Below are 19,231 nucleotides of genomic sequence, written 5' to 3' on the forward strand. Positions count from 1 at the left end.
AGGGTTAAGGAAGAAGACTGTGAAGCAGAGCCTGCATATGGCTCTCAAAGACTAATATATTCACTATCTGGCTTTTTACAGGTTTGCCAGCCTCTTCTCTAGAATATCAGATTCATCTAAATTTATTTATTTCTTTGTTTGTTTAGTTATTTATTTATTAATTAAGGAGACATTCCTAACCCAAATGTAAGTGTCTTCCAGAATATTTGCTGTTTGGGATTAGTCACACTCCTCTATTCATAGAGATAATTGAGAATTTATGACATTAAACTCAGGGCTAGTAATGACTCCTTCAAATTATCCAATCTAAACCCCTTCCTACAGGCAGATCTGACTCAGAAATCCCGTTCTTGAACATATTTCCTTGTGCCTTTTGCTTTTCTCTACAATAATATCCAGTTGTCTAAAAAAATAATTCAAGGAATCTCATAAACTGGCTTATTTCTATGGGGAAGAAGGAAGGTAATCAGAGAAAGGGGTCACCATTCCCTGAGAAAACCCTAAAAATGTGTTTATTATATATTTGTCCTGTCCACACCCCAGGGTTGCATGAAGAACAAATGAAATGCTATACACAATGACATTTGGAAAAGTTCAAAAAAACACTCCCAACATCATTATCATCACCACCACTACATCATTTTCTTTTTTTAAAATTTTTTATTGTTATGTTAATCACCATACATTACATCATTAGTTCTTGATGTAGTGTTCCATGATTCATTGTTTGTGCATAACACCCAGTGCTCCACACAGAACGTGCCCTCCTTAATACCCATCACGAGGCTAACCCATCCGCCCCCCCCAGAACCCTCAGTTTGTTTTTCAGAGTCCATCGTCTCTCATGGTTCGTCTCCCCTGCCGACTTACTCCCCTTCATTCTTGCCCTCCTGCTATCTTCTTCTTTTTCTTTTTTCTTAACATATCTTGCATTATTTGTTTCAGAAGTACAGATCTGTGATTCAACAGTCTTGCACAATTCACAGTGCTCACCATAGCACATACCCTCCCCAATGTCTATTACCCAGCCACCCCATCCCTCCCACCCCCACCACTCAGCAACACTCAGTTTGTTTCCTGAGATTAAGAATTCCTCATATCAGTGAGGTCATATGATACATGTCTTTCTCTGATTGACTTATTTCACTCAGCATAACACCCTCCAGTTCTATCCACGTCATTGCAAATGGCAAGATCTCATTCCTTTTGATGGCTGCATAATATTCCATTGTGTATATATACCACCTCTTCTTTATCCATTCATCTGTCGATGGACATCTTGGCTCTTTCCACAGTTTGGCTATTGTGGACATTGCTGCTATAAACATTGGGGTGCACGTACCCCTTTGGATCCCTACATTTGTATCTTTGTGGTAAATACCCAGTAGTGCAATTGCTGGATCGTATGGTAGCTCTATTTTCAACTTTTTGAGGAAACTCCATACTGTTTTCCAGAGTGGCTGCACCAGCTTGCATTCCCACCAACAGTACCACTACATCATTTTCATCCTTTATGTCTCTTTTCTTTCCAGAGTCCCTCCTGAACCTCTCCATCTGGCATCCCAACCAGTCAACCACCAGGAGGGAGATCCTGAGCCACATGCAGAAAGTGGCTCTGTTCAAAATTCAGAGCTATTGGCTCCCCAACTTTTACACCCATGCCAGGACAGTTATGGCCAAGGAGGAATCATGCCAAGGTCTGATGCGGGAATATGAGACTCGCCTGTGCACCATTTGCTGTACTCACATAGGAGGACTCCCTCTAAACATGAGCATCAAGAAGTGCCACCACCCCCAGAAGCAGTACTCGAGCAGGAAGACCAAGAGGAGGATGTGGCAATTGATAGACCATGGCTTTACTCTGGAAATGGATACCAAGCCAGACACCAACATTATGCCCTCCCAGGAGTTGTATTCTCCAGAGAAGGACACATACAAATACAAATATATGCAAATGTCTTCCCCAAAAGTCACTTCTTCAAAAGAGAGAATAATCAGTTCCCTGGAAAAGGATATTTTCTGTGCCAGGAAGTCCAACACGAAGAAGAAAGCCAAGAGCCACCTCCACATGGAGGGCCTCTTTGAGGCAACGTTCTCTACACACCTGAGGACTGTCACCCCCATCATTAATCACCCCCCCCAGATGACAGTCAAGAAGGCCATCAAGCAAGGCATCTCCTTAGGGTACACCCACTGGGCCTTGTGTGCTGATGCCTGTGCAGGGAGTCCCTTCCGGGACCACCTGAAAAAGCAGAATTTGAAAGTGGAGATCCAACTCTTGGACCTCTGGCAGGACCTGCACCATTTTCTCAGTGTCCTGATGAGTAACAGGAAGACTGGGAATGCCACCTTTCGGCACATGCTGGGGAACCGAATTTGTGAGCTCTACCTGAATGAACAGGTTGGTCCATGCCTACCGCTTAAATTGCAAACCATTGAAGGCCTGAAGGAGATGCTGCCTTCTGGGGATATAAACCCCTGGATTCCCAGAGCCCAGAGGGAGATCTGCAAGGTAGGCCATGCCTCACAGAAATGAGTTAGTATCTGGAAGGTTAGGTCAAGACTGACCAAAAATCCTATATGGTCATCTAGACTGGTTAAGTTAATGATATAATTACCTACATAATTCTTCACATATTGAAGACTTGGTTGATCTCTTAGGAAAAAGCTATACAAATTTCCAAGAAACAGCCAAAATCCAAGGTAGAATGGAAGTGGGCGAGTGGCCAACTTCCACTTTTTATTTCTTCTTTAATTTCCCCTTATATGGAATCTCCAAAACCAGGAACCTCAGAGTGTTCTACTGAGGGAAGTTCTAAGAATTCCGTTCCAAACATTATATATTGAAATGCAGGGTAAACCAGACTAACCATTAAGGAAATGGCCAATTGGTAGGAGTCTATTCTTATCCCAAAACATTAGATAAAAACTATGCAACTATCCTGAAGACTCACAGGAGATGAGGGCCATAGCCTGAATATTGTAGGGTCAATATCTTGGCAGAAAACAAATGGCAGAATCGAGTTGGGTAGCAGACGAAAGCCTGATACAAGGGACTGCTTACAAAGGAAAGGGCATGAGGGTAGGGAAACCACAGGAGATAGTGTAACACCTCAGGGCCAGTAAGGGTGGGTCACTTCTCTCCCTCCAAGACCTGAAGAATTGAGGAGAAGGAGCAGTTACCAGAACCAGGAGAGAAAGAGGTGTATGGGGTGGGACACTTGGCAGGAACTCTAACTGTCAGTAGAACTGTATAGCCAGTCCTCTGTGATCTGGCCAGAAGGGATCAAGGGGAATAGCTAATCCCAAGCTCACTCTCCTCCTGCTTTCCCATCTCCTGCTAGGACTCCTAACTAGATCAATCCAATGTGAGGTCAAGGGAGCCTGTTGATGTGGTCCATACAGGTTAATTTCCCAAGGCACAAGCGTAGTGAAGAAGGATAGAGAGTAGATCTGGAAGGGCAGGTGGATATAAACAACTTATTTAGTGCATTAAGATGTATTTGCCTTATAAAGCATGTGTAAACATATTACCTCTTTTAGGCTTCTTAGAACCTCAGAGGCGGACAGGGTAGTACTATTGCCACTGTTGTACAATGGAGGTGAATGAGACTCCTAGAGGGTAAGTGGATTAGTCCCAAAGGCACACAGCAGACTAGTAGAGAAACCAGGGTCAGAACCCAGGAGGTCTTGGCTCTAATACCAGCACAATTTCCAGGACATCTTAGTTATCAACAGTTACACATTGAGTAGGTCAGTCCAGTGGATGCACAGCCACCATAGCTCTCCTTTGCACAGTTCTTTAGTGGAAGGCCAGAGGCCCCGCTTTTCTTTGTAGAGGTATTTGGAGCTAGAGGCTTAGACTGGGGCTGTGTTTCCTGGATCAGCAGATACACACAGCAAAGCCCCCTGCCTGGACCTTGGTCTTCAGCAAAGATGTTGATGGTATTTGTATATAGGTAAGACTAGCCTATCACAGTTTCTCAGGTTAAAAATCTTGATATTATCTATGACTTGCCTTTCTGTCTCACACTCATGTATAGTCTATTGGTGAATCCTGTTGGCTCGACCTTAAAAATATATCCAGAATCTGGCATGCCTCCTCTTCCCTGTTACAACCACTCTTGTCCAAGACCCATCCAGTGCCACCTGGGTTACTGCAGTGGCCTCCTAACTGATGCCTGTGGATTTGTCCTCGGAGATGACAAGCGGGCTTATTTCCACACTGGCCATGGTGATTCTGCAAAAACATAAATTGTGTAATTTAACTGAAAATAAGTAAAAGGAAGTGAGTGGGGACCTTGAAAACAGATGGCTTTCTGTCTTCAATAAAATACAAAGTCCTTGCCAAAACTGACAAGGCCTACATAATTTCTCCTCTACCTCCCCTCTTTGGCTTCATCTGCCACTGCCTCTGGGCACATCACTCCAGCCATGCTAGGCATACTGCCTGCTCAGTGGCAGTGCTCCGACTGTGCATAAAGTGCAGATGCTCACACAACTGTGCCCCCCCTCCTTCAGCTGTTTGCTCAAGTCATCTCGTGAGGCCTTCCTTAGCCACTTCATATAAAATTGCATCCCATCCCCACTTTATTTTTCTACTTAGCACTTATCATTATTCAGATCCAACCATCCATTCTTACATACATATGTACATACATACATACACTCTGTGTGAGTGCGTGTATAATACATGTATAATCCTTACAATGTACATGTATGCGTATGTGCATACAATATACATCTATTATATACACATATACTTGTATTATTTTTCAGATAGATGCATAATATGTATATATGTTTAACTTATTTTGCTTATTTCTCCCTATGAGGGCTGGGATTTTCATCTGTTTTGTCAGTACTGTCTCCCCAGCACTTAGAACACTACCTTAGGGTATAGTATTCAGTGCTTGATAGTGCTGATAACATTCATGCTCAATAGATGTCTGTTGAACTAGTCAATCCCAGTTAGCAATGGTCCCTCTTTTGGCCTTGCCGAGGGCTATCTTTTCTGTTTGGAGACAACTAGATTCTGTGAGAACTCTGATTTTCATCCATCTCTTCAATAATCCTCCAATTATCCAATCAACTTTTGTGAATTGCTTATAGCATGCCCACTGATATGTCCATTTCCTAACTTCCAACTCACCAATGTGAAAACAGTCTATGAGCAGTAGGGGGAAAAGTTTTTAAAGTTCTGGCTGTGTCACTGTTTGGCTCTGTGGTCTTGAACAAATCCAAAGTCTAAATTCTTGAATTTCCCTAGGTCTCTTTGCCTCATATATAAAACGAGAATTGGGACAAAACCATATTTTGTCATTGTATTTGTAGATTTAATAAGTTTATAGATACAGTAGGAATACTATACTGTAAAAGGAAATGGGTAGACAGAAGTAGGTGTGAACCTGGAAGACAGAGCATCAGCTTAAAATTGCCTTGTGTTCGGGGCACCTGGGTGGCTCAGTCGTTAAGCGTCTGCCTTCGGCTCAGGTCATGATCCCAGGGTCCTGGGATCGAGCCCTGCATCGGGCTCCCTGGTCCTCGGAAGAAGGACCAGGAAGAAGCCCACTCTCCCTCTCCCACTCCCCCTGCTTGTATGCCTGCTCTCGCTGTGTCTCTCTCTGTCAAATAAATAAATAAAGTCTTTTTAAATAAATAAATAAATAAATAAATAAATAAATAAATAAAAATTGCCTTGGGTTCTAACCAAAGAGGGGAGGATTGAGAGAAGGTACTGAAGATGGCAGGAGTAATGAGTTCCACAGACACTGGAAACTATTTACTATCTGGCCTTTTATTCACTGCTCTCAGGATGGGACAGGAGAGTTTACCAAGTGATGGACAAAATGAATTCTGAAGGAAACCCTAATACATTTTAATGGAAAACAATTATAGAGTGAAACCATGTGATAATTGTCTTTCTCTGCTTGACTTATTTCACTTAGCATAATTCCCTCCAGTTCCAGCCATGTCGATGCAAATGGTGGGTATTCATCCTTTCTGATGTCTGAGTAATATTCTATTGTATATATGAACCACATCTTCTTTATCCATTCATCTGTTGAAGGGCATCTTGGCTCCTTCCACAGTTTGGCTATTGTGGACACTGCTGCTATGAACATTGGGGATCATGTGCCCCTTCTTTCCACTACTTCTGTATCTTTGGGGTAAATACCCAGTAGAGCAATTGCTGGGTCATAGGATAACTCTATTTTTAACTTTTTGATGACCCCCATACTGTTTTCCAAAGTGGCTATACCAACTTGTATTCCCACCAACAGTGTAAGAGGGTTCCCCTTTTTCAACATAAAGAATAGCACGGAGGATATTAGGGGAAGGAAGGGAAAACTGAAATGGGGGAAATCAGACAGGGAGATGAAACATGAGACACTATGGACTCCAGGAAACAATCTGAGGGTTTCAGATGGGTGGGGGGATGTGGTAGCCCGGTGATGGGTATTAAGGAGGGCACGTGTTGTAATGAGCACTGGATGTTATATGCAAATAATGAATCATGGAACATTACATCAAAAACTAATGATGTACTGTGTGGTGACTAACATAACATAATAAAAAAACAATTATAGAAAAAATACATATATATTAAAAATAGTAGGTCAGGGGTGCCTGGGTGGCTTAGTCGTTAAGCATCTGCCTTCAGCTCAGGTCATGATCCCAAGGTCCTGAGATCGAGCCCCACATCGGGCTCCCTGCTCAGCAGGAAGCCTTCTTCTCCCTCTCCCTCACTTGTGTTCCCTCTCTGGCTGTGTCTCTCTCTGTCAAATAAATAAAATCTTTAAAAGAATAGGTCAAATTTTATTTATTTTTTATTTGGTTTCAACTAGCCAACATATAGTACATCATTAGTTTCAGATGTAGTGTTCAATAATTCATCAGTTGCATATAACACCCAGTACTCATCACATCACATGCCCTCCTTAATGCCCATCACCCAATTACCTCCCCCACCCCTCCAGCAACCCTTAGTTTGTTTCCTATAGTTAAGAGTCTCTCATGGTTTTTCTCCCTCTCTAATGACTTCCTATTCAGGTTTCTCTCCCTTCCCCTATGATCCTCTGCACCGTTTCTTATATTCAACATGAGTGAAAACATATGATAATTGTCTTTCTCTGATTGACTTATTTTGCTTAGCATAATACCCTCTAGTCCCATCCATGTCAATGTAAATGTTAAGTATTCATCCTTTCTGATGGTTGAGTAATATTCCATTGTATATATACACCACATCTTTAACCATTCATCTATTGATGGACATCTCAGTTCTTTCCACAGTTTGGCTGCTGTAGACATTGCTGCTATAAACATTGGGGTGCAGGTGTCCCTTCGGATCACTACATTTCTATCCTTCGGGTAAATATCTAGTAGTGCAATTGCTGGGTCATAGGGTAGCTCTATTTTTTTTAAGCTTTTTTTTTTAAGCTTTTTATTATTATTATTATGTTCAATTAGCCAACATATAGTACATCATTAGTTTTTGATGTAGTGTTCAATGATTCATTAGTTGCAAATAACACCTCTATTTTTAACTTCTTGAAGAACCTCCATACTGTTTTCCAGAGTGGCTCTCCCAGCTTGCATTCCCACCAAGAGTGTAAGAAGGTTCCCCTTTCTCTGCATCCTCACCAACATTTGTTGTTTCCTGTCTTATTAATTTTAGTCATTCTGACTGGTGTGAGGTGGTATCTCATTGTGGTTTTGATTTGTATTTCCCTGATGCCAAGTGGTGTGGAGCATTTTTTTGTATGTCTGTTGTCCATTTGTATGTCTTCTTTGGAGATTATTTTTTCTTTGGGTGTTGAGTTTGATAAGTTCTTGATAGATCTTGCATACTAGCCCTTTATCTGATATGTCATTTGCAAATATCTTCTCCCCTTTTAGTTTTGTTGACTATTTCCTTTGCTGTGCAAAAGCTTTTTATCTTGATGAAGTCCCAATAGTTCGTTTTTGCTTTTCTTTCCCTTGCCTTTGGAGATGTGTCTAGCAAGAAGTTGTTGCAGCCAGGGTCAAAGAGGTTGCTGCCTGTGTTCTCCTGTATGATTTTGATGGATTCCTATCTCACATTTGGATCTTTCGTCCATTTTGAGTTTTTCTTTATGTATGGTGTAAGAAAATGGTCCAGTTTCATTCTTCTACAGGTAGCTGTCCAACTTTCCCAGCACCATTTATTGAAGAGACTATACTTTCTCCACTGGATATTTTTTCCTGCTTTGTCAAAGATTGGTTAACCATAGAGTTGAGTGTCCATTTCTGGATTCTCTATTCTGTTCCATTGATCTATGCATCTGTTTTTGTGCCAGTACCATACTGTCTTGATTATTACAGCTTTGTAATATACCTTGAAGTCCGGAATTGTGGTGCCACAAGCTTTGGTTTTCTTTTTCAACACTCCTCTGGCTATTTGGGGTCTTTTCTGATTCCATACAAATTTTAGGATTATTTGTTCCAGCTCAGTTGCATTTCTATACACTAATGATGAGATAGAAGAAAAAGAAATTAAGGAATCGATCCCATTTACAATTGCACCAAAAACCATAAGATACCTAGGAATAAACCTAACCAAAGAGGTAAAGGATCTGTACTTTAAAAACTACAGAACACTTACTAAAGAAATTGAGGCAGACACAAAGAAATGGAAGAACATTCCATGCTCATGGATTGGAAGAATAAATATTGTTAAAATATCTATTCTACCCAGAGCAATCTACACATTCAATGAAATCCTTATCAAAATACCATTGACATTTTTCATAGGTCAAATTTTAAAAAGTAATTATAGGTTTAGATATTGTTTTATTATATCTATTATTTATTACTATTATTTTGCTGCAAATCTGACTATTTCTTCTAATGGAAAATGTTTATTAAGCACTGTTTGTTAAGATACCAATTAGATCACTTATTCACTAGTTATTAGAGTCACAAATCTTTTAAGCTAGAAGGAACATTAACAGGGTACTCATTTCACACATGTTTATTTATTATTCATATTTAGCATATATGTATCTAGAGATTATCCACTGGTCAGTCACATCATATTACATTATATATTGCTGATATTAAATCACTGAGCTGATTTTTCTCAGGAATATAGTTCACTCCAGTTCCCCAGGAGCCCAGGAGATCTGATGAAGTTACTATAACTTGTACTCCTCGACTCACCTTTAGGCAGCATGACTGGGGCGGTTTGTGGAAACAATCTTATATTCCTTAAAAATTACTGTTGTTGACTCATTTCCTGCAAAATAACGCCTAGACTACTGAGCAAGGCATTCGAGTCCCTCATGGAGAGTCCCAACCAACCTTCACTGCCTCATTCCTTGCCACTACCCCACCCCTGTGCTCTTTGCAGGATGTATAGCTTGCCTATGCGAGAGTACTCATGCTGGAGTACTCGTCATCCTTAAACATGTCCTTTCCCATCTCTGTGCCTTTGCTTAAGTGCCTCCTACTGCCTGGAATGTGCTTTACTCAACTTCCATATGGTGAGCTCCTACTTATCCTGCAATATGCAAATTCTGGTTAAAATTTCCTTGCCTTTATGAATTCTTTCTGGATTTCCTGGACTCTGCTCCCAGAGAACTTTGTTCACCCTTATACTGTGGCATGTGCTGTCCTGTGCTGTGCATCATGCTAGAAGGTGAGCTCCTTGAGAACAAGGTTTGTAGCATATTGATCTGTATATTCCCAGCCATTTGCATAGCGCCTGGCAGAAAGGAGGACCTCAGAAACTATTTTTCAAATAGATGAATGAATAAAGGTGAGAGTACAGACAGATAAACCTAGCTGAGCACTAGCTCTTAGGTATTTTTGTTGTTATTGTTGTTTTTTGTTTGTTTAATGTAATGAAATATTCTTCACAAGTGGGTAAGGTCTTCAAGTGGGAGATATTGAGAGAAGACACTTCAAAAAAGATCTTTGGTTTTCAGGACCATCAAATGAGATGGTACTTTATTTAGAAAAGAACAAGGAAGTATGAAGATGCCAAGTAATTGTCTTTCAGTAATTTTTTATTCTTTTCTTAGGTAAATATCAATTACGATTCTCTGAGATTCAGAGAGAGACTGCACAAGCTGCCATATTCAGGGAGACATAGGTTGCCTCCTGGTTGGTCATGGCTAATGTTTGCTGTTCCATTATAGCTCCAAATTAGAGAATCCAGAATCTGCAGTCTGCTCTTCTCCCACATGATCACTAGCACAAGAGATGCAGCAAACTGAGCATCACCTCATAACGCTTATGTCCTGTTCGGATTTCAGGTGCTCAGCTCCTGGTATGATGAATTTCTGGATGAAGAGGACTACTGGTTTCTCATTTTTACAGTAGGAGGGACTTTGAGTTGGGGAAGAATCATGAGGTTGTGGGAAGAAAAAAGAGTAACTGCTCTCTTAGAAGCCTTATTTGTCAAAGTAAATGAAATTTTTATTTTTCCTAGAGGCCACTGGGCATTGACATGGTCCCTGATAGTCTAAACATAAACCTCAAGGGAAAAGACTCAAGTGCAATAGCTGATTGTGAAGAAGTCACATTCATATAGAATTTCTCCCTTATAGAAATGGGTTTGATTAGAAGAGGGTGGAGGTTGGTGTGTAAAGGAGCAATGGTTCTTAACAAAATGAAAGCAATCAGCATAAGTTCATGCCACAAGGAGGCACAGGAGGACTGGGCTGTTACAAAAATCTTGCTGCTGGTGTAGTTCCTATAGCAAATGCTCTTTGCCCCCATCCCCTTCTCTTAGACTCAGACCAAGTTCATCAGCAGCAAATGGCATAAAAAAGGATCTGTAAGTAAAGAAGAGAACATTCTTCTTTACAAGAGGTGTGAGGAATCCCTGGAGCTAAGCCAGGGTTTGGCTAACATGGAGGAAATGGATTCTATGCAGTGGCAAAAGATAGCTACTGAGGACCTGAGACAAGGCGGGTCTCTCCAGGTAGAACTAAAGTCTCCAGTGTTCCAAGCAGGTAAGGGCAGTCACCATAATTTTTTGACCGTTACTAACATATAGGCAACTGGGAAATATTAATATTTAACATTTAGTGATTATTTACTGCACATCAGCACTGTGCAATGCAAAGATTGCCTCATTTGATCTTCAAAATAACCTATGAGGTAAGTACTGAGTAACAGTGGCACAGAGAGGTTAAGTGACCTACCCAAGGTCACACAGTAAGTGGCAGAGCCAGGATCTCACTGACTGGCCACTTAAGTTTGGCCAGACTCGTGCCCATCAAAGCATCACCTTAGTTACAGAATAATTCATTTTTGTACATCTGATAAGCATATTCCACCTTACCACACCTCCTCCATAGTAAGGTCCAAAGCATTTCTGTGAATAGATTTTTAATAGCTACTCCTCTCTCCCAACATAACAAAAGCAGCTCACTCAGGTAGTAGAGAGGAGTGGGTAGGAACACAAGGCTCTGCTTTCCCAGAGGACTGGGTTATATCCTAGGTCCACTAGTGACTGTAAACTTGAGCAATGTATTTAACCTCTTTGTAAGCCCCAGTTTTCTCATCTTTAAAATGGGGCTAATCATAATAAGTTTGCTGTTTGTTGTGAAGAAGCACCAACGTCACCTATGAAAGCTAGTACCACAATGCTTGGCAATAGTTAAAAGTCCAATAATGTCAGCCATTAATATCCAAATTGAACAAACTGCTTTAATTATCTATGCTGGGGCAGTCAGAGTACTGCAGTATTTCTCAAGCTTCAATCCACAATAAACACATTTAACTTCAGGGAACATGTACTTGTATATATGTGTGTGCATATATGTGGAAAAACATTTTCACAAAGCAATACTTACCCTTATTATATAAGATGATTTCCTCCAATATTCTCTATTCTATTTTATTCTATTTCATTTTGTAAAAGCTGGCAATGACAATTTTTCGACGTATTATTGAGTCATGACCTGCACTTTTAAAAACACAGAAGAGGAATAAGCCAAAGCTTTGAAAATTCAATTCCACTGCCTCCTTGCTCAATGAGCCTGGGCGAGTTACTTCATCTCTTTGAGCCTCATTTTCTCAACTATAGAGTAGGGATAACGGCCCCTACGTGGTAGGATTGTTGAGGGGATTGGAGGCAATGCATTTACACAGCAAACAGGTGCTCAATAAGTACTTGTTAGATTATACTAAAAAACACTCAGCTTTTTAAAAACTTTGATGTGCACTGCATATACAAAACAAGATGCTTTGAATGCTTGCCTCTCAGAGCCATGCTTGGGCATGAGTTATTAAATCTAGCATGAACAAACCCTCTGTTTCATATCAGAGTTTCACCTTCTCTCTAAATCCTGAACATGCCAGAACCTGTCCCAGAAATCAAGAGAAAGGTGGAAGAAAGGATGGCTGGTAAATTTCGCCGCACACATACTTGGTAATAGGCATTGCTTTGGTGGACTTGGAGTGTCAGGGATGGCCAGGAAGAGTGAGAACCACTCTCCATGAAGATGCTTCTTCCCTCCCCCAGCATACATCATTATTTCCTCCACCACTGCTTTTTTTGAAATGCAAGTCTGACCTGATAAAGTCCTCCTATATATATGCCTAGCCCAGGGCCCTGACTCCTAGGTAGGCTGATGCCTCCACTCAGGGTACCCCATAAACTCACAGTGCATCAGAGCTAGAATACTCTCAGCTTTTATATGAGAAAATGAGTCTCTGAGAAGTGGAAAGACTTGGCCAAGTTTGCTTAGCAAGGGAGGGATTGGTCCAGGACTAGAAACCTGATCTATTGTAGGAATGATCTACTGCTCTTACAACTTACAGCCAGATTCCCCGGGCTGAGAGATGATAATGAGAACAATGACAATGCTGACATAAGAACAACTAACATTTGTGGGTCCGTACGCCAGCATTCCTTCTAGACTCCCACCAGTATAATCTTCAGAAAGTACTGGACTGCCTTGGGAGAGTTTCTGAAGAACTGTGTGCATTTAGACTTACTTTAAACTCCAGAACTCACAACATGATTGAGTGTTTTCACCTTGGTAGGAGGCAAGGTGCTGCTAATCTGCATCTATTGTCCAGTACATGACTAAAACTTCCCTTGATGTCTCAGCCTTCCTGCCTCATCTTATTTTGGATGCAAAAAGGTATATTCCCTCTCAATTAACTATGTATAGCTATAAATAATGTATGCTATTTCTAGAAAAAATAATTTGCTCTTGAAGGACAATGATTTGCAACTATTAATGATATTCACATATATGAGCTGTCAATTGTGGAAGTAATTCCCAAAGACAGAGCCAAGCAAGAGAGAAAGTTCCTAGCATGTTATCTCCCATATATTATCCCTAAGTGTGTCAGATTCTTTGAAGCAATAGCAGAATATTTGAAATACATTTGCAATTCTTTCCCACAACAGATGGCTACTTTGAAGGGGTCAGTGTTCATTTGGATAAATTACTTCTTGTATATGTGTTAACAATTAGTACCTCTTTCAAAATCATATTTCAGTTACCCTAGTCTCCCTCAGGCAGAATATCTCCATGGGTCAGGTGTCCCCAAGAAGGGCAGAATCCTCCCATTCTGGAGAGGAGGGAAGGCTTTATTTCCTTGCTTCTAATTTGGCCTGAGGAGCTTGTATTCCTTGTGTAAACATTTTATTAAAACATTATTATCTTACTTAAATAACATTTTAAAGGTAACACCTTCAATAAAAGTGTATGAATCTTTGAACCAGAGTGGACAAACCAGGCTCTATCCCTTTTTCCCCTACTTGACAGACATAGAGAAAATGTCCTTTGAGGATCTCTGCTATAAGTTTCCAAAGGTGGCCATACAGAAGATCAGTGACGACTACAAAATATATTGTGAAAAAGCACCTAAAATAGGTAAGAGTTGACAACTCAGAGAGAGAGTTGAGACAATCTGGTAAGAGAGTCTCCAACCGCAAGAGGCATAAGCCAAGAGAGGAACCATGCTTCTTTTGAAATGAGGGATGGTCAGGGGAGAATTGCCACGGCTTTTTTTCTCCTACACAGCCACAGAAGTGCATCATGAAACTGACAGGCAATTTATAAATGAATGAGGGTGGTGATGAAAATTGTTAATTCCTACCTTCTCACCTAGTTATCATTCTGGGGTTTTATAATGCAGATTTGTCTTCTACCAAGTTTCTTAGAGTTGGAGATGTGTGGAAGGAGATTTGTTGGCGTGTGTTCTTAGTAATAACCCCTTTAAAGAAATAAGGAAAGCAGAATTGGAAAGGTAGAGGCTGAACTGCAAGGCAGTTACAATAGACCTCAGCAGATCCACAGAAGAAGCTCTAAAACTAGGATGGCCTTTCAGATTTGTCCCTCACTGAGACAAAGGATTTTTTTTTTTTTTACATTCACATTGACTCATAAGGGATTTGCTGCCTGCGGGGAGGATATAACCTAGGGTCAGGCAGCACCCTTTGGCTGAGACAATGCCCGGAGGGGACCTCAACTATGAGCTGTCTGTAGCCAACACCCCAGGCAGCTGGGAATGAATGCTTTGGTCCTAAAAGGAGGATTTAAGCTGTGCATCAGCTGTGCACCACAGCATCCTGTTGACTTTCTTTGTATGGAAATTTCACTCCATCTTGGAATAGCTACCCCAGGATTCTGGTTGGTTCCTTTTCCTAAGGAACTTAGACTAGAAGGGCTGACTCACACTCCTATGGCTTATCTGGAGACCACAACGAATACTCCTCTTCACCCTCCTTTGCTACCCATCCTAGAGTCCCTTTATTTCCAGCTAGTGTCTCTGCTGGTCTTGGGAGACTTACCTGGGAGGATGACATAGACTATCATCCCTAAGAGGCCTGAGCTCCCTGGTCATCATGACTTCTCAGACTATAGTTACTATGCTTGGCAATTTATCATCAAAATTGGGCAGCAGAATACCAAGAGTGCCAAATGAATTTTCCACTGCTCCTGCTGTGTTACTGATGACCCTGATGCTAAGAGTCAATTACCCTCTCAATACAGTAACTCCTTTTCTTGCCTGCTAGCCTCTTAACCTAAGGAGCTTAAAGCGACTGAGTGCCTACTCTGTCCCGAGTAGAAGCATTCCCCCTCTGGGAACCAGGATCTCTAGACCAGCACTGTCCAGTACAGGAGCACTAGTATCATGTGGCCATCGAACACTTAAAATGTATCTGATACAAATAGGTTACACAAAATACATATTATTAAAATTAACTTCATCCTTTTTATTTTATCCTTTTTAATGTGACTACTAGAAAATTTAAAATTATATATGTGATTCATGTTATATTTCTATTGGACAGCACTGGTCTAGACCCATGGAACCTAACGTTGTAAGGATTAGAAATTTCCCTAAGTAAATCATTGACACTGATGTTAAATGGCTCACTCCTACTTTTATCCCTTGTCCCCATACCCCTTGTATTCTACTTACTGGGGACACGATACCTTATAATGGTCTTCATTTTATCCTGGAGGATGATGTACCATTTCCCAAGATCATAATCAAGCTGGTTTCACAGTTGCACCTTCAAGAAATGGCTCCATTGTTCTACCAAACCAGCAGCCCTCCATTGTTGATAGAACTAGTGGATCCCATCATCATATGTCCATTGTCAACCTCCTGGGCTGTAAGTGTATCCCTTGGTCAGAGGAAACCTTACATGGGATCTCATTCAGGGATCTTGTAAGTCCCCTGATAGCAATGCTCACTGATGCCTTGCAGGCAGGAATCCTTGTCAGTTACAGGCAAGATGAATTGATGCCCTTTCCAGAGTAGAAGTGATCCAGTGTCATCAATTTGTCACCAAGTGGGTGATTGGTTTTCTATGAGAGTTATTGAAATATGTGGCCTTGGCATCTGTCCCTGTCACTGACAAGTTGAACATTTGGCAGCAGTGGTAACTAAATCAGCCTTGGTGAGTATGGGGCCCATGCCATTGGGTGCATATACAATTTCCATCCCTGCCATCTAGCTACTCTGTTCATGAGTTCATTGTGCCAGCACTGAGGTGGATTATGACACAGATTTGCTGACATCAACCATCCAAGTCATTTTGTCTACTTGGTTATTTAAGTGCCTCTTTCACAGTGGTTGTTTATTAGTGAGTATTATTTTTGTTCTTCATGCTTACTCTCAAAGATTCATCCACATGTGTCTTCCTTACTCCCAGTATTCTTTTTTAAAAAGACTTTGTTTAGAGTAGTTTTAGGTTCACAAAAATATTAAGAGGAATGTACAGAGATTTCCTATATAGCCCTTGCTCCAACACTTGCACAACCTCCCCCATCATCAACATCCCCCATCAGAGTGCTACATTTGTTACAATTGATGAACTTATATTAACACATTATAATCACCCTAATTCATAGTTTACCTTAGGGTTTACTCTTGGTAGTGTACTTTCTATGAGTTCAGACAAATGACATGTATCCATCATTATCATATCATACAAAGTATTTTCATCGCCCTAAAAATCCTCTGTGCCCTAAAAGTCCTAATAAGCTCCACCTATTTATCCCTCCACATACTGCCAACCCCTGGCAACCACTGATCTTTTCACTATCTCCATGGTTTTGCCTTTTTCAGAATATCATATAAGTTGAAATCATATAATATATAAACTCTTTAGATTGTCTTCCTACACTTTGTAATATACATTTAAGCTTCCTCCATGTCAAATTTTGTCTTGATAGCTTATTTCTTTTTAGCACGAAATAGTATTTCATTGGTTTAATGTACCAGAGTTTGTTTATCCATTCACCTACTGAAGGACATCTTGATTGCTTCCAAGTTTGGGCAATTATGAATAAAGCTGCTATAAACAACCATGTGCAGGTTTCTGTGCGGTCATGAGTTTTTAACTCCTTTGGGTAAATACCAAGAAACACAATTGCTGGATCTCACGACAATAGCATGTTCAGGTTTATAAGAAAGTGCCAAATTGTCTTCCAAAGTGGTTGTACAATTTTGCTTTCCCACCAGTAATGAAAGAGAATTTCTGTTGCTTTACATCATTTGGTGTTGTCAATTTTGCAGATTTGAGCCATTCTAATAGGTGTGTAGTAGTATCTCATTGTTGTTTTATTTGCTTTTTCCTGATGATATACAATGTGAAGCTTCTTTTTAAATGGTATTTTCGGGGCACCTGCGTGGTGCCATTGGTTAGACATCCAACTCTTGGTTTCGACTCAGGTTGTGATCTCTGGCTCATGGGGTCAAACCCTAGGTTGGGCTCTGTGCTCAGTGCAGAATGTGCTTCAGATTCTCTCTCCCATTGCCCCCCCCACTTGTGCACTCTCTCTCTTTCAAATAAATAAGTATTCTTAAAAATGCTATTTTCTATCTGTATACTCCTTTGTTGAAGTATCTGTTAAGGTTTTGACTTTTTAGTCAGTTTATTTGTTTTCTTATTGTTGAGCCTTAAGAGATTTTTGTATATTTTGGAAAACAGTTCCTTATCAGATATGTCTTTTTGCAACTATTTTCTCCCTTCTTCTAGTCTTCTAATTGTCTTTCACAGAGCAGAGTATTTATTTTGAATGAAATACAACTTATCAATTCTTTTTTTTCATGGATTGTGCCTTTGCTATTGTATCTAAAACGTCATTGCCAGATCCAAAATTATCTAAATTTTTCCTATGTTATCTTCTAGGAGTCTAATTATTTTGCATTTTACTTTTGGGTCTATGATCCACTTTGAGTAATTTTTTATGAAGGGTATAAGGTCTCTGTCCACATTGATTTTTTTTTTTTTTTTTGGCATGTGGATATCAAGTAATTTCTGCACCATTTGTTGAAGAGACTATCTCTGTGGCACTGGTGGCTCAGTCAGTTAAGCATCTGACTTCTGCTCACATCATGATCCCAGGGTCCTGGGATCCAGCCCCATGTCAGGCTCTCTGTCAGGGGGGAGTCTTCTTCTCCCTCTCCCTCTCAAATAAATAAACAAAAGTCAAAAGAAAAAAGAAAAGAAAAGAAAGACTATCTTTGCTGCATTCTAGAGATGCAGCATTATGACATAAAGACAGACCTGCCTTTGCTCTTTTGTCTTATATCAGCTGTCTGTATTCATGTGGGCCTATTTCTGGGCTTTCTCTTCTGTTCCATTGTTCTGTTTGTCTGTTCTTTCACCAATACCACATTGTCTTGATTATTGTTGCTTTACAGTAAGTTGTTTTTTGTTTTTTTATAGTAAGTCCTGAAGTCAGTGTTAGTCTTCTAACTGCTTTCCTTCAATATTGTGTTGGTGATTCTGGGTCTTTTGCCTACCAACAGAAACTTTAGAGTTACACACAGGTGTAACTCATTTTATTGCATTTCATTTTATTATGCTTTGCAGATGTTACATTTTTACATATTGGAAGTTTATGGCAACCCTATGTTGAGCAAGTTTATTGGTGCCATTTTTCCAATAACATTTACTCACTTTGTGTATCTGTGCCATATTTTGGTAATTCTAAAATATTTCAAACATTTTTATTATTTTATTTGTTATGGTGATCTGTAATCGGTGATCTTTGATGTTACTAATGTAAGTGTTTTTGGGGTGCCACAAACCTCACCCGTATAAAATAACAAACTTAATTTGTGTGTATTCTGACTACTCCAATGACTGGCCATTCCCTCTCCTTGGGCCTCCCTCTTTCCTGAGACCCAACAATATTGCAATTAGGCCATTAATAACCCTACAGTGGTCTCTAGGTGTTTGACTGAAAGGAAGTGTTACACATCTCTCACTTTAAATCAGAAGTTGGAAATGATTAAGCTTAATGAGGAAGACATGTCAAAAACTGAGATAGGATGAAAGCTAGGCCTCTTGCACCAGCTACCCAAGTTGTGAATGCGAAGGAAAAGTTCTTGATGGAAATTGAAAGTGACACCCCAGTGAATACATGAATGATAAGAAGGTAAAAAAGCTTTATTGCTGATATGGAAAGTTTTAATGGTCTGGATAGAGGATCAAACCAGACATAGCCTTTTCTTAAGCCAAAGCCTAATGCAGAGCAAGGTCCTAAGTCTCTTCAATTCTGTGAAGGCTGGGAGAGGTGAAGAAGCTGCAAAGAAAAGTTTGAAACTAGCGGAGGTTGGTTCATGAGGTTTAAGGAAAGAAGCCATCTCCATAACATAAAAGTTCAAGATGAAGCAGCTAGTGCTGATGTAGAAACTTCAGCAAGCTATCCAGGTGTAGCTAAGATAATTCATGAAGGTGGCTACACTAAACAACAGATTTTCAGTGTAGACA

General features: G+C 40.3%; 1 protein-coding gene across 2 annotated transcripts in view; it reads left to right on the forward strand.

Moving 5' to 3' along the window:
• RGSL1 (regulator of G protein signaling like 1) overlaps window positions 1–19,231 on the forward strand; it is a 104,945-nt gene that overhangs the window by 21,330 nt on the left and 64,384 nt on the right. For both annotated transcript variants that reach the window (XM_088016642.1, XM_028121541.1), the window contains 4 exons: window positions 1,533–2,512; window positions 10,281–10,343; window positions 10,760–10,982; window positions 13,758–13,865. In XM_088016642.1, coding sequence (XP_087872768.1) covers window positions 1,533–2,512; window positions 10,281–10,343; window positions 10,760–10,982; window positions 13,758–13,865 — 1,374 coding nt within the window. The remainder of the gene's footprint in view (window positions 1–1,532; window positions 2,513–10,280; window positions 10,344–10,759; window positions 10,983–13,757; window positions 13,866–19,231) is intronic.

This window comes from Eumetopias jubatus, unplaced genomic scaffold (genome assembly GCF_037043125.1).
Source record: "Eumetopias jubatus isolate StellerSeaLion01/CBP00866 unplaced genomic scaffold, mEumJub1_p1.0 scaffold_12, whole genome shotgun sequence".
Classification (NCBI taxonomy): Eukaryota; Metazoa; Chordata; class Mammalia; order Carnivora; family Otariidae; genus Eumetopias; species Eumetopias jubatus.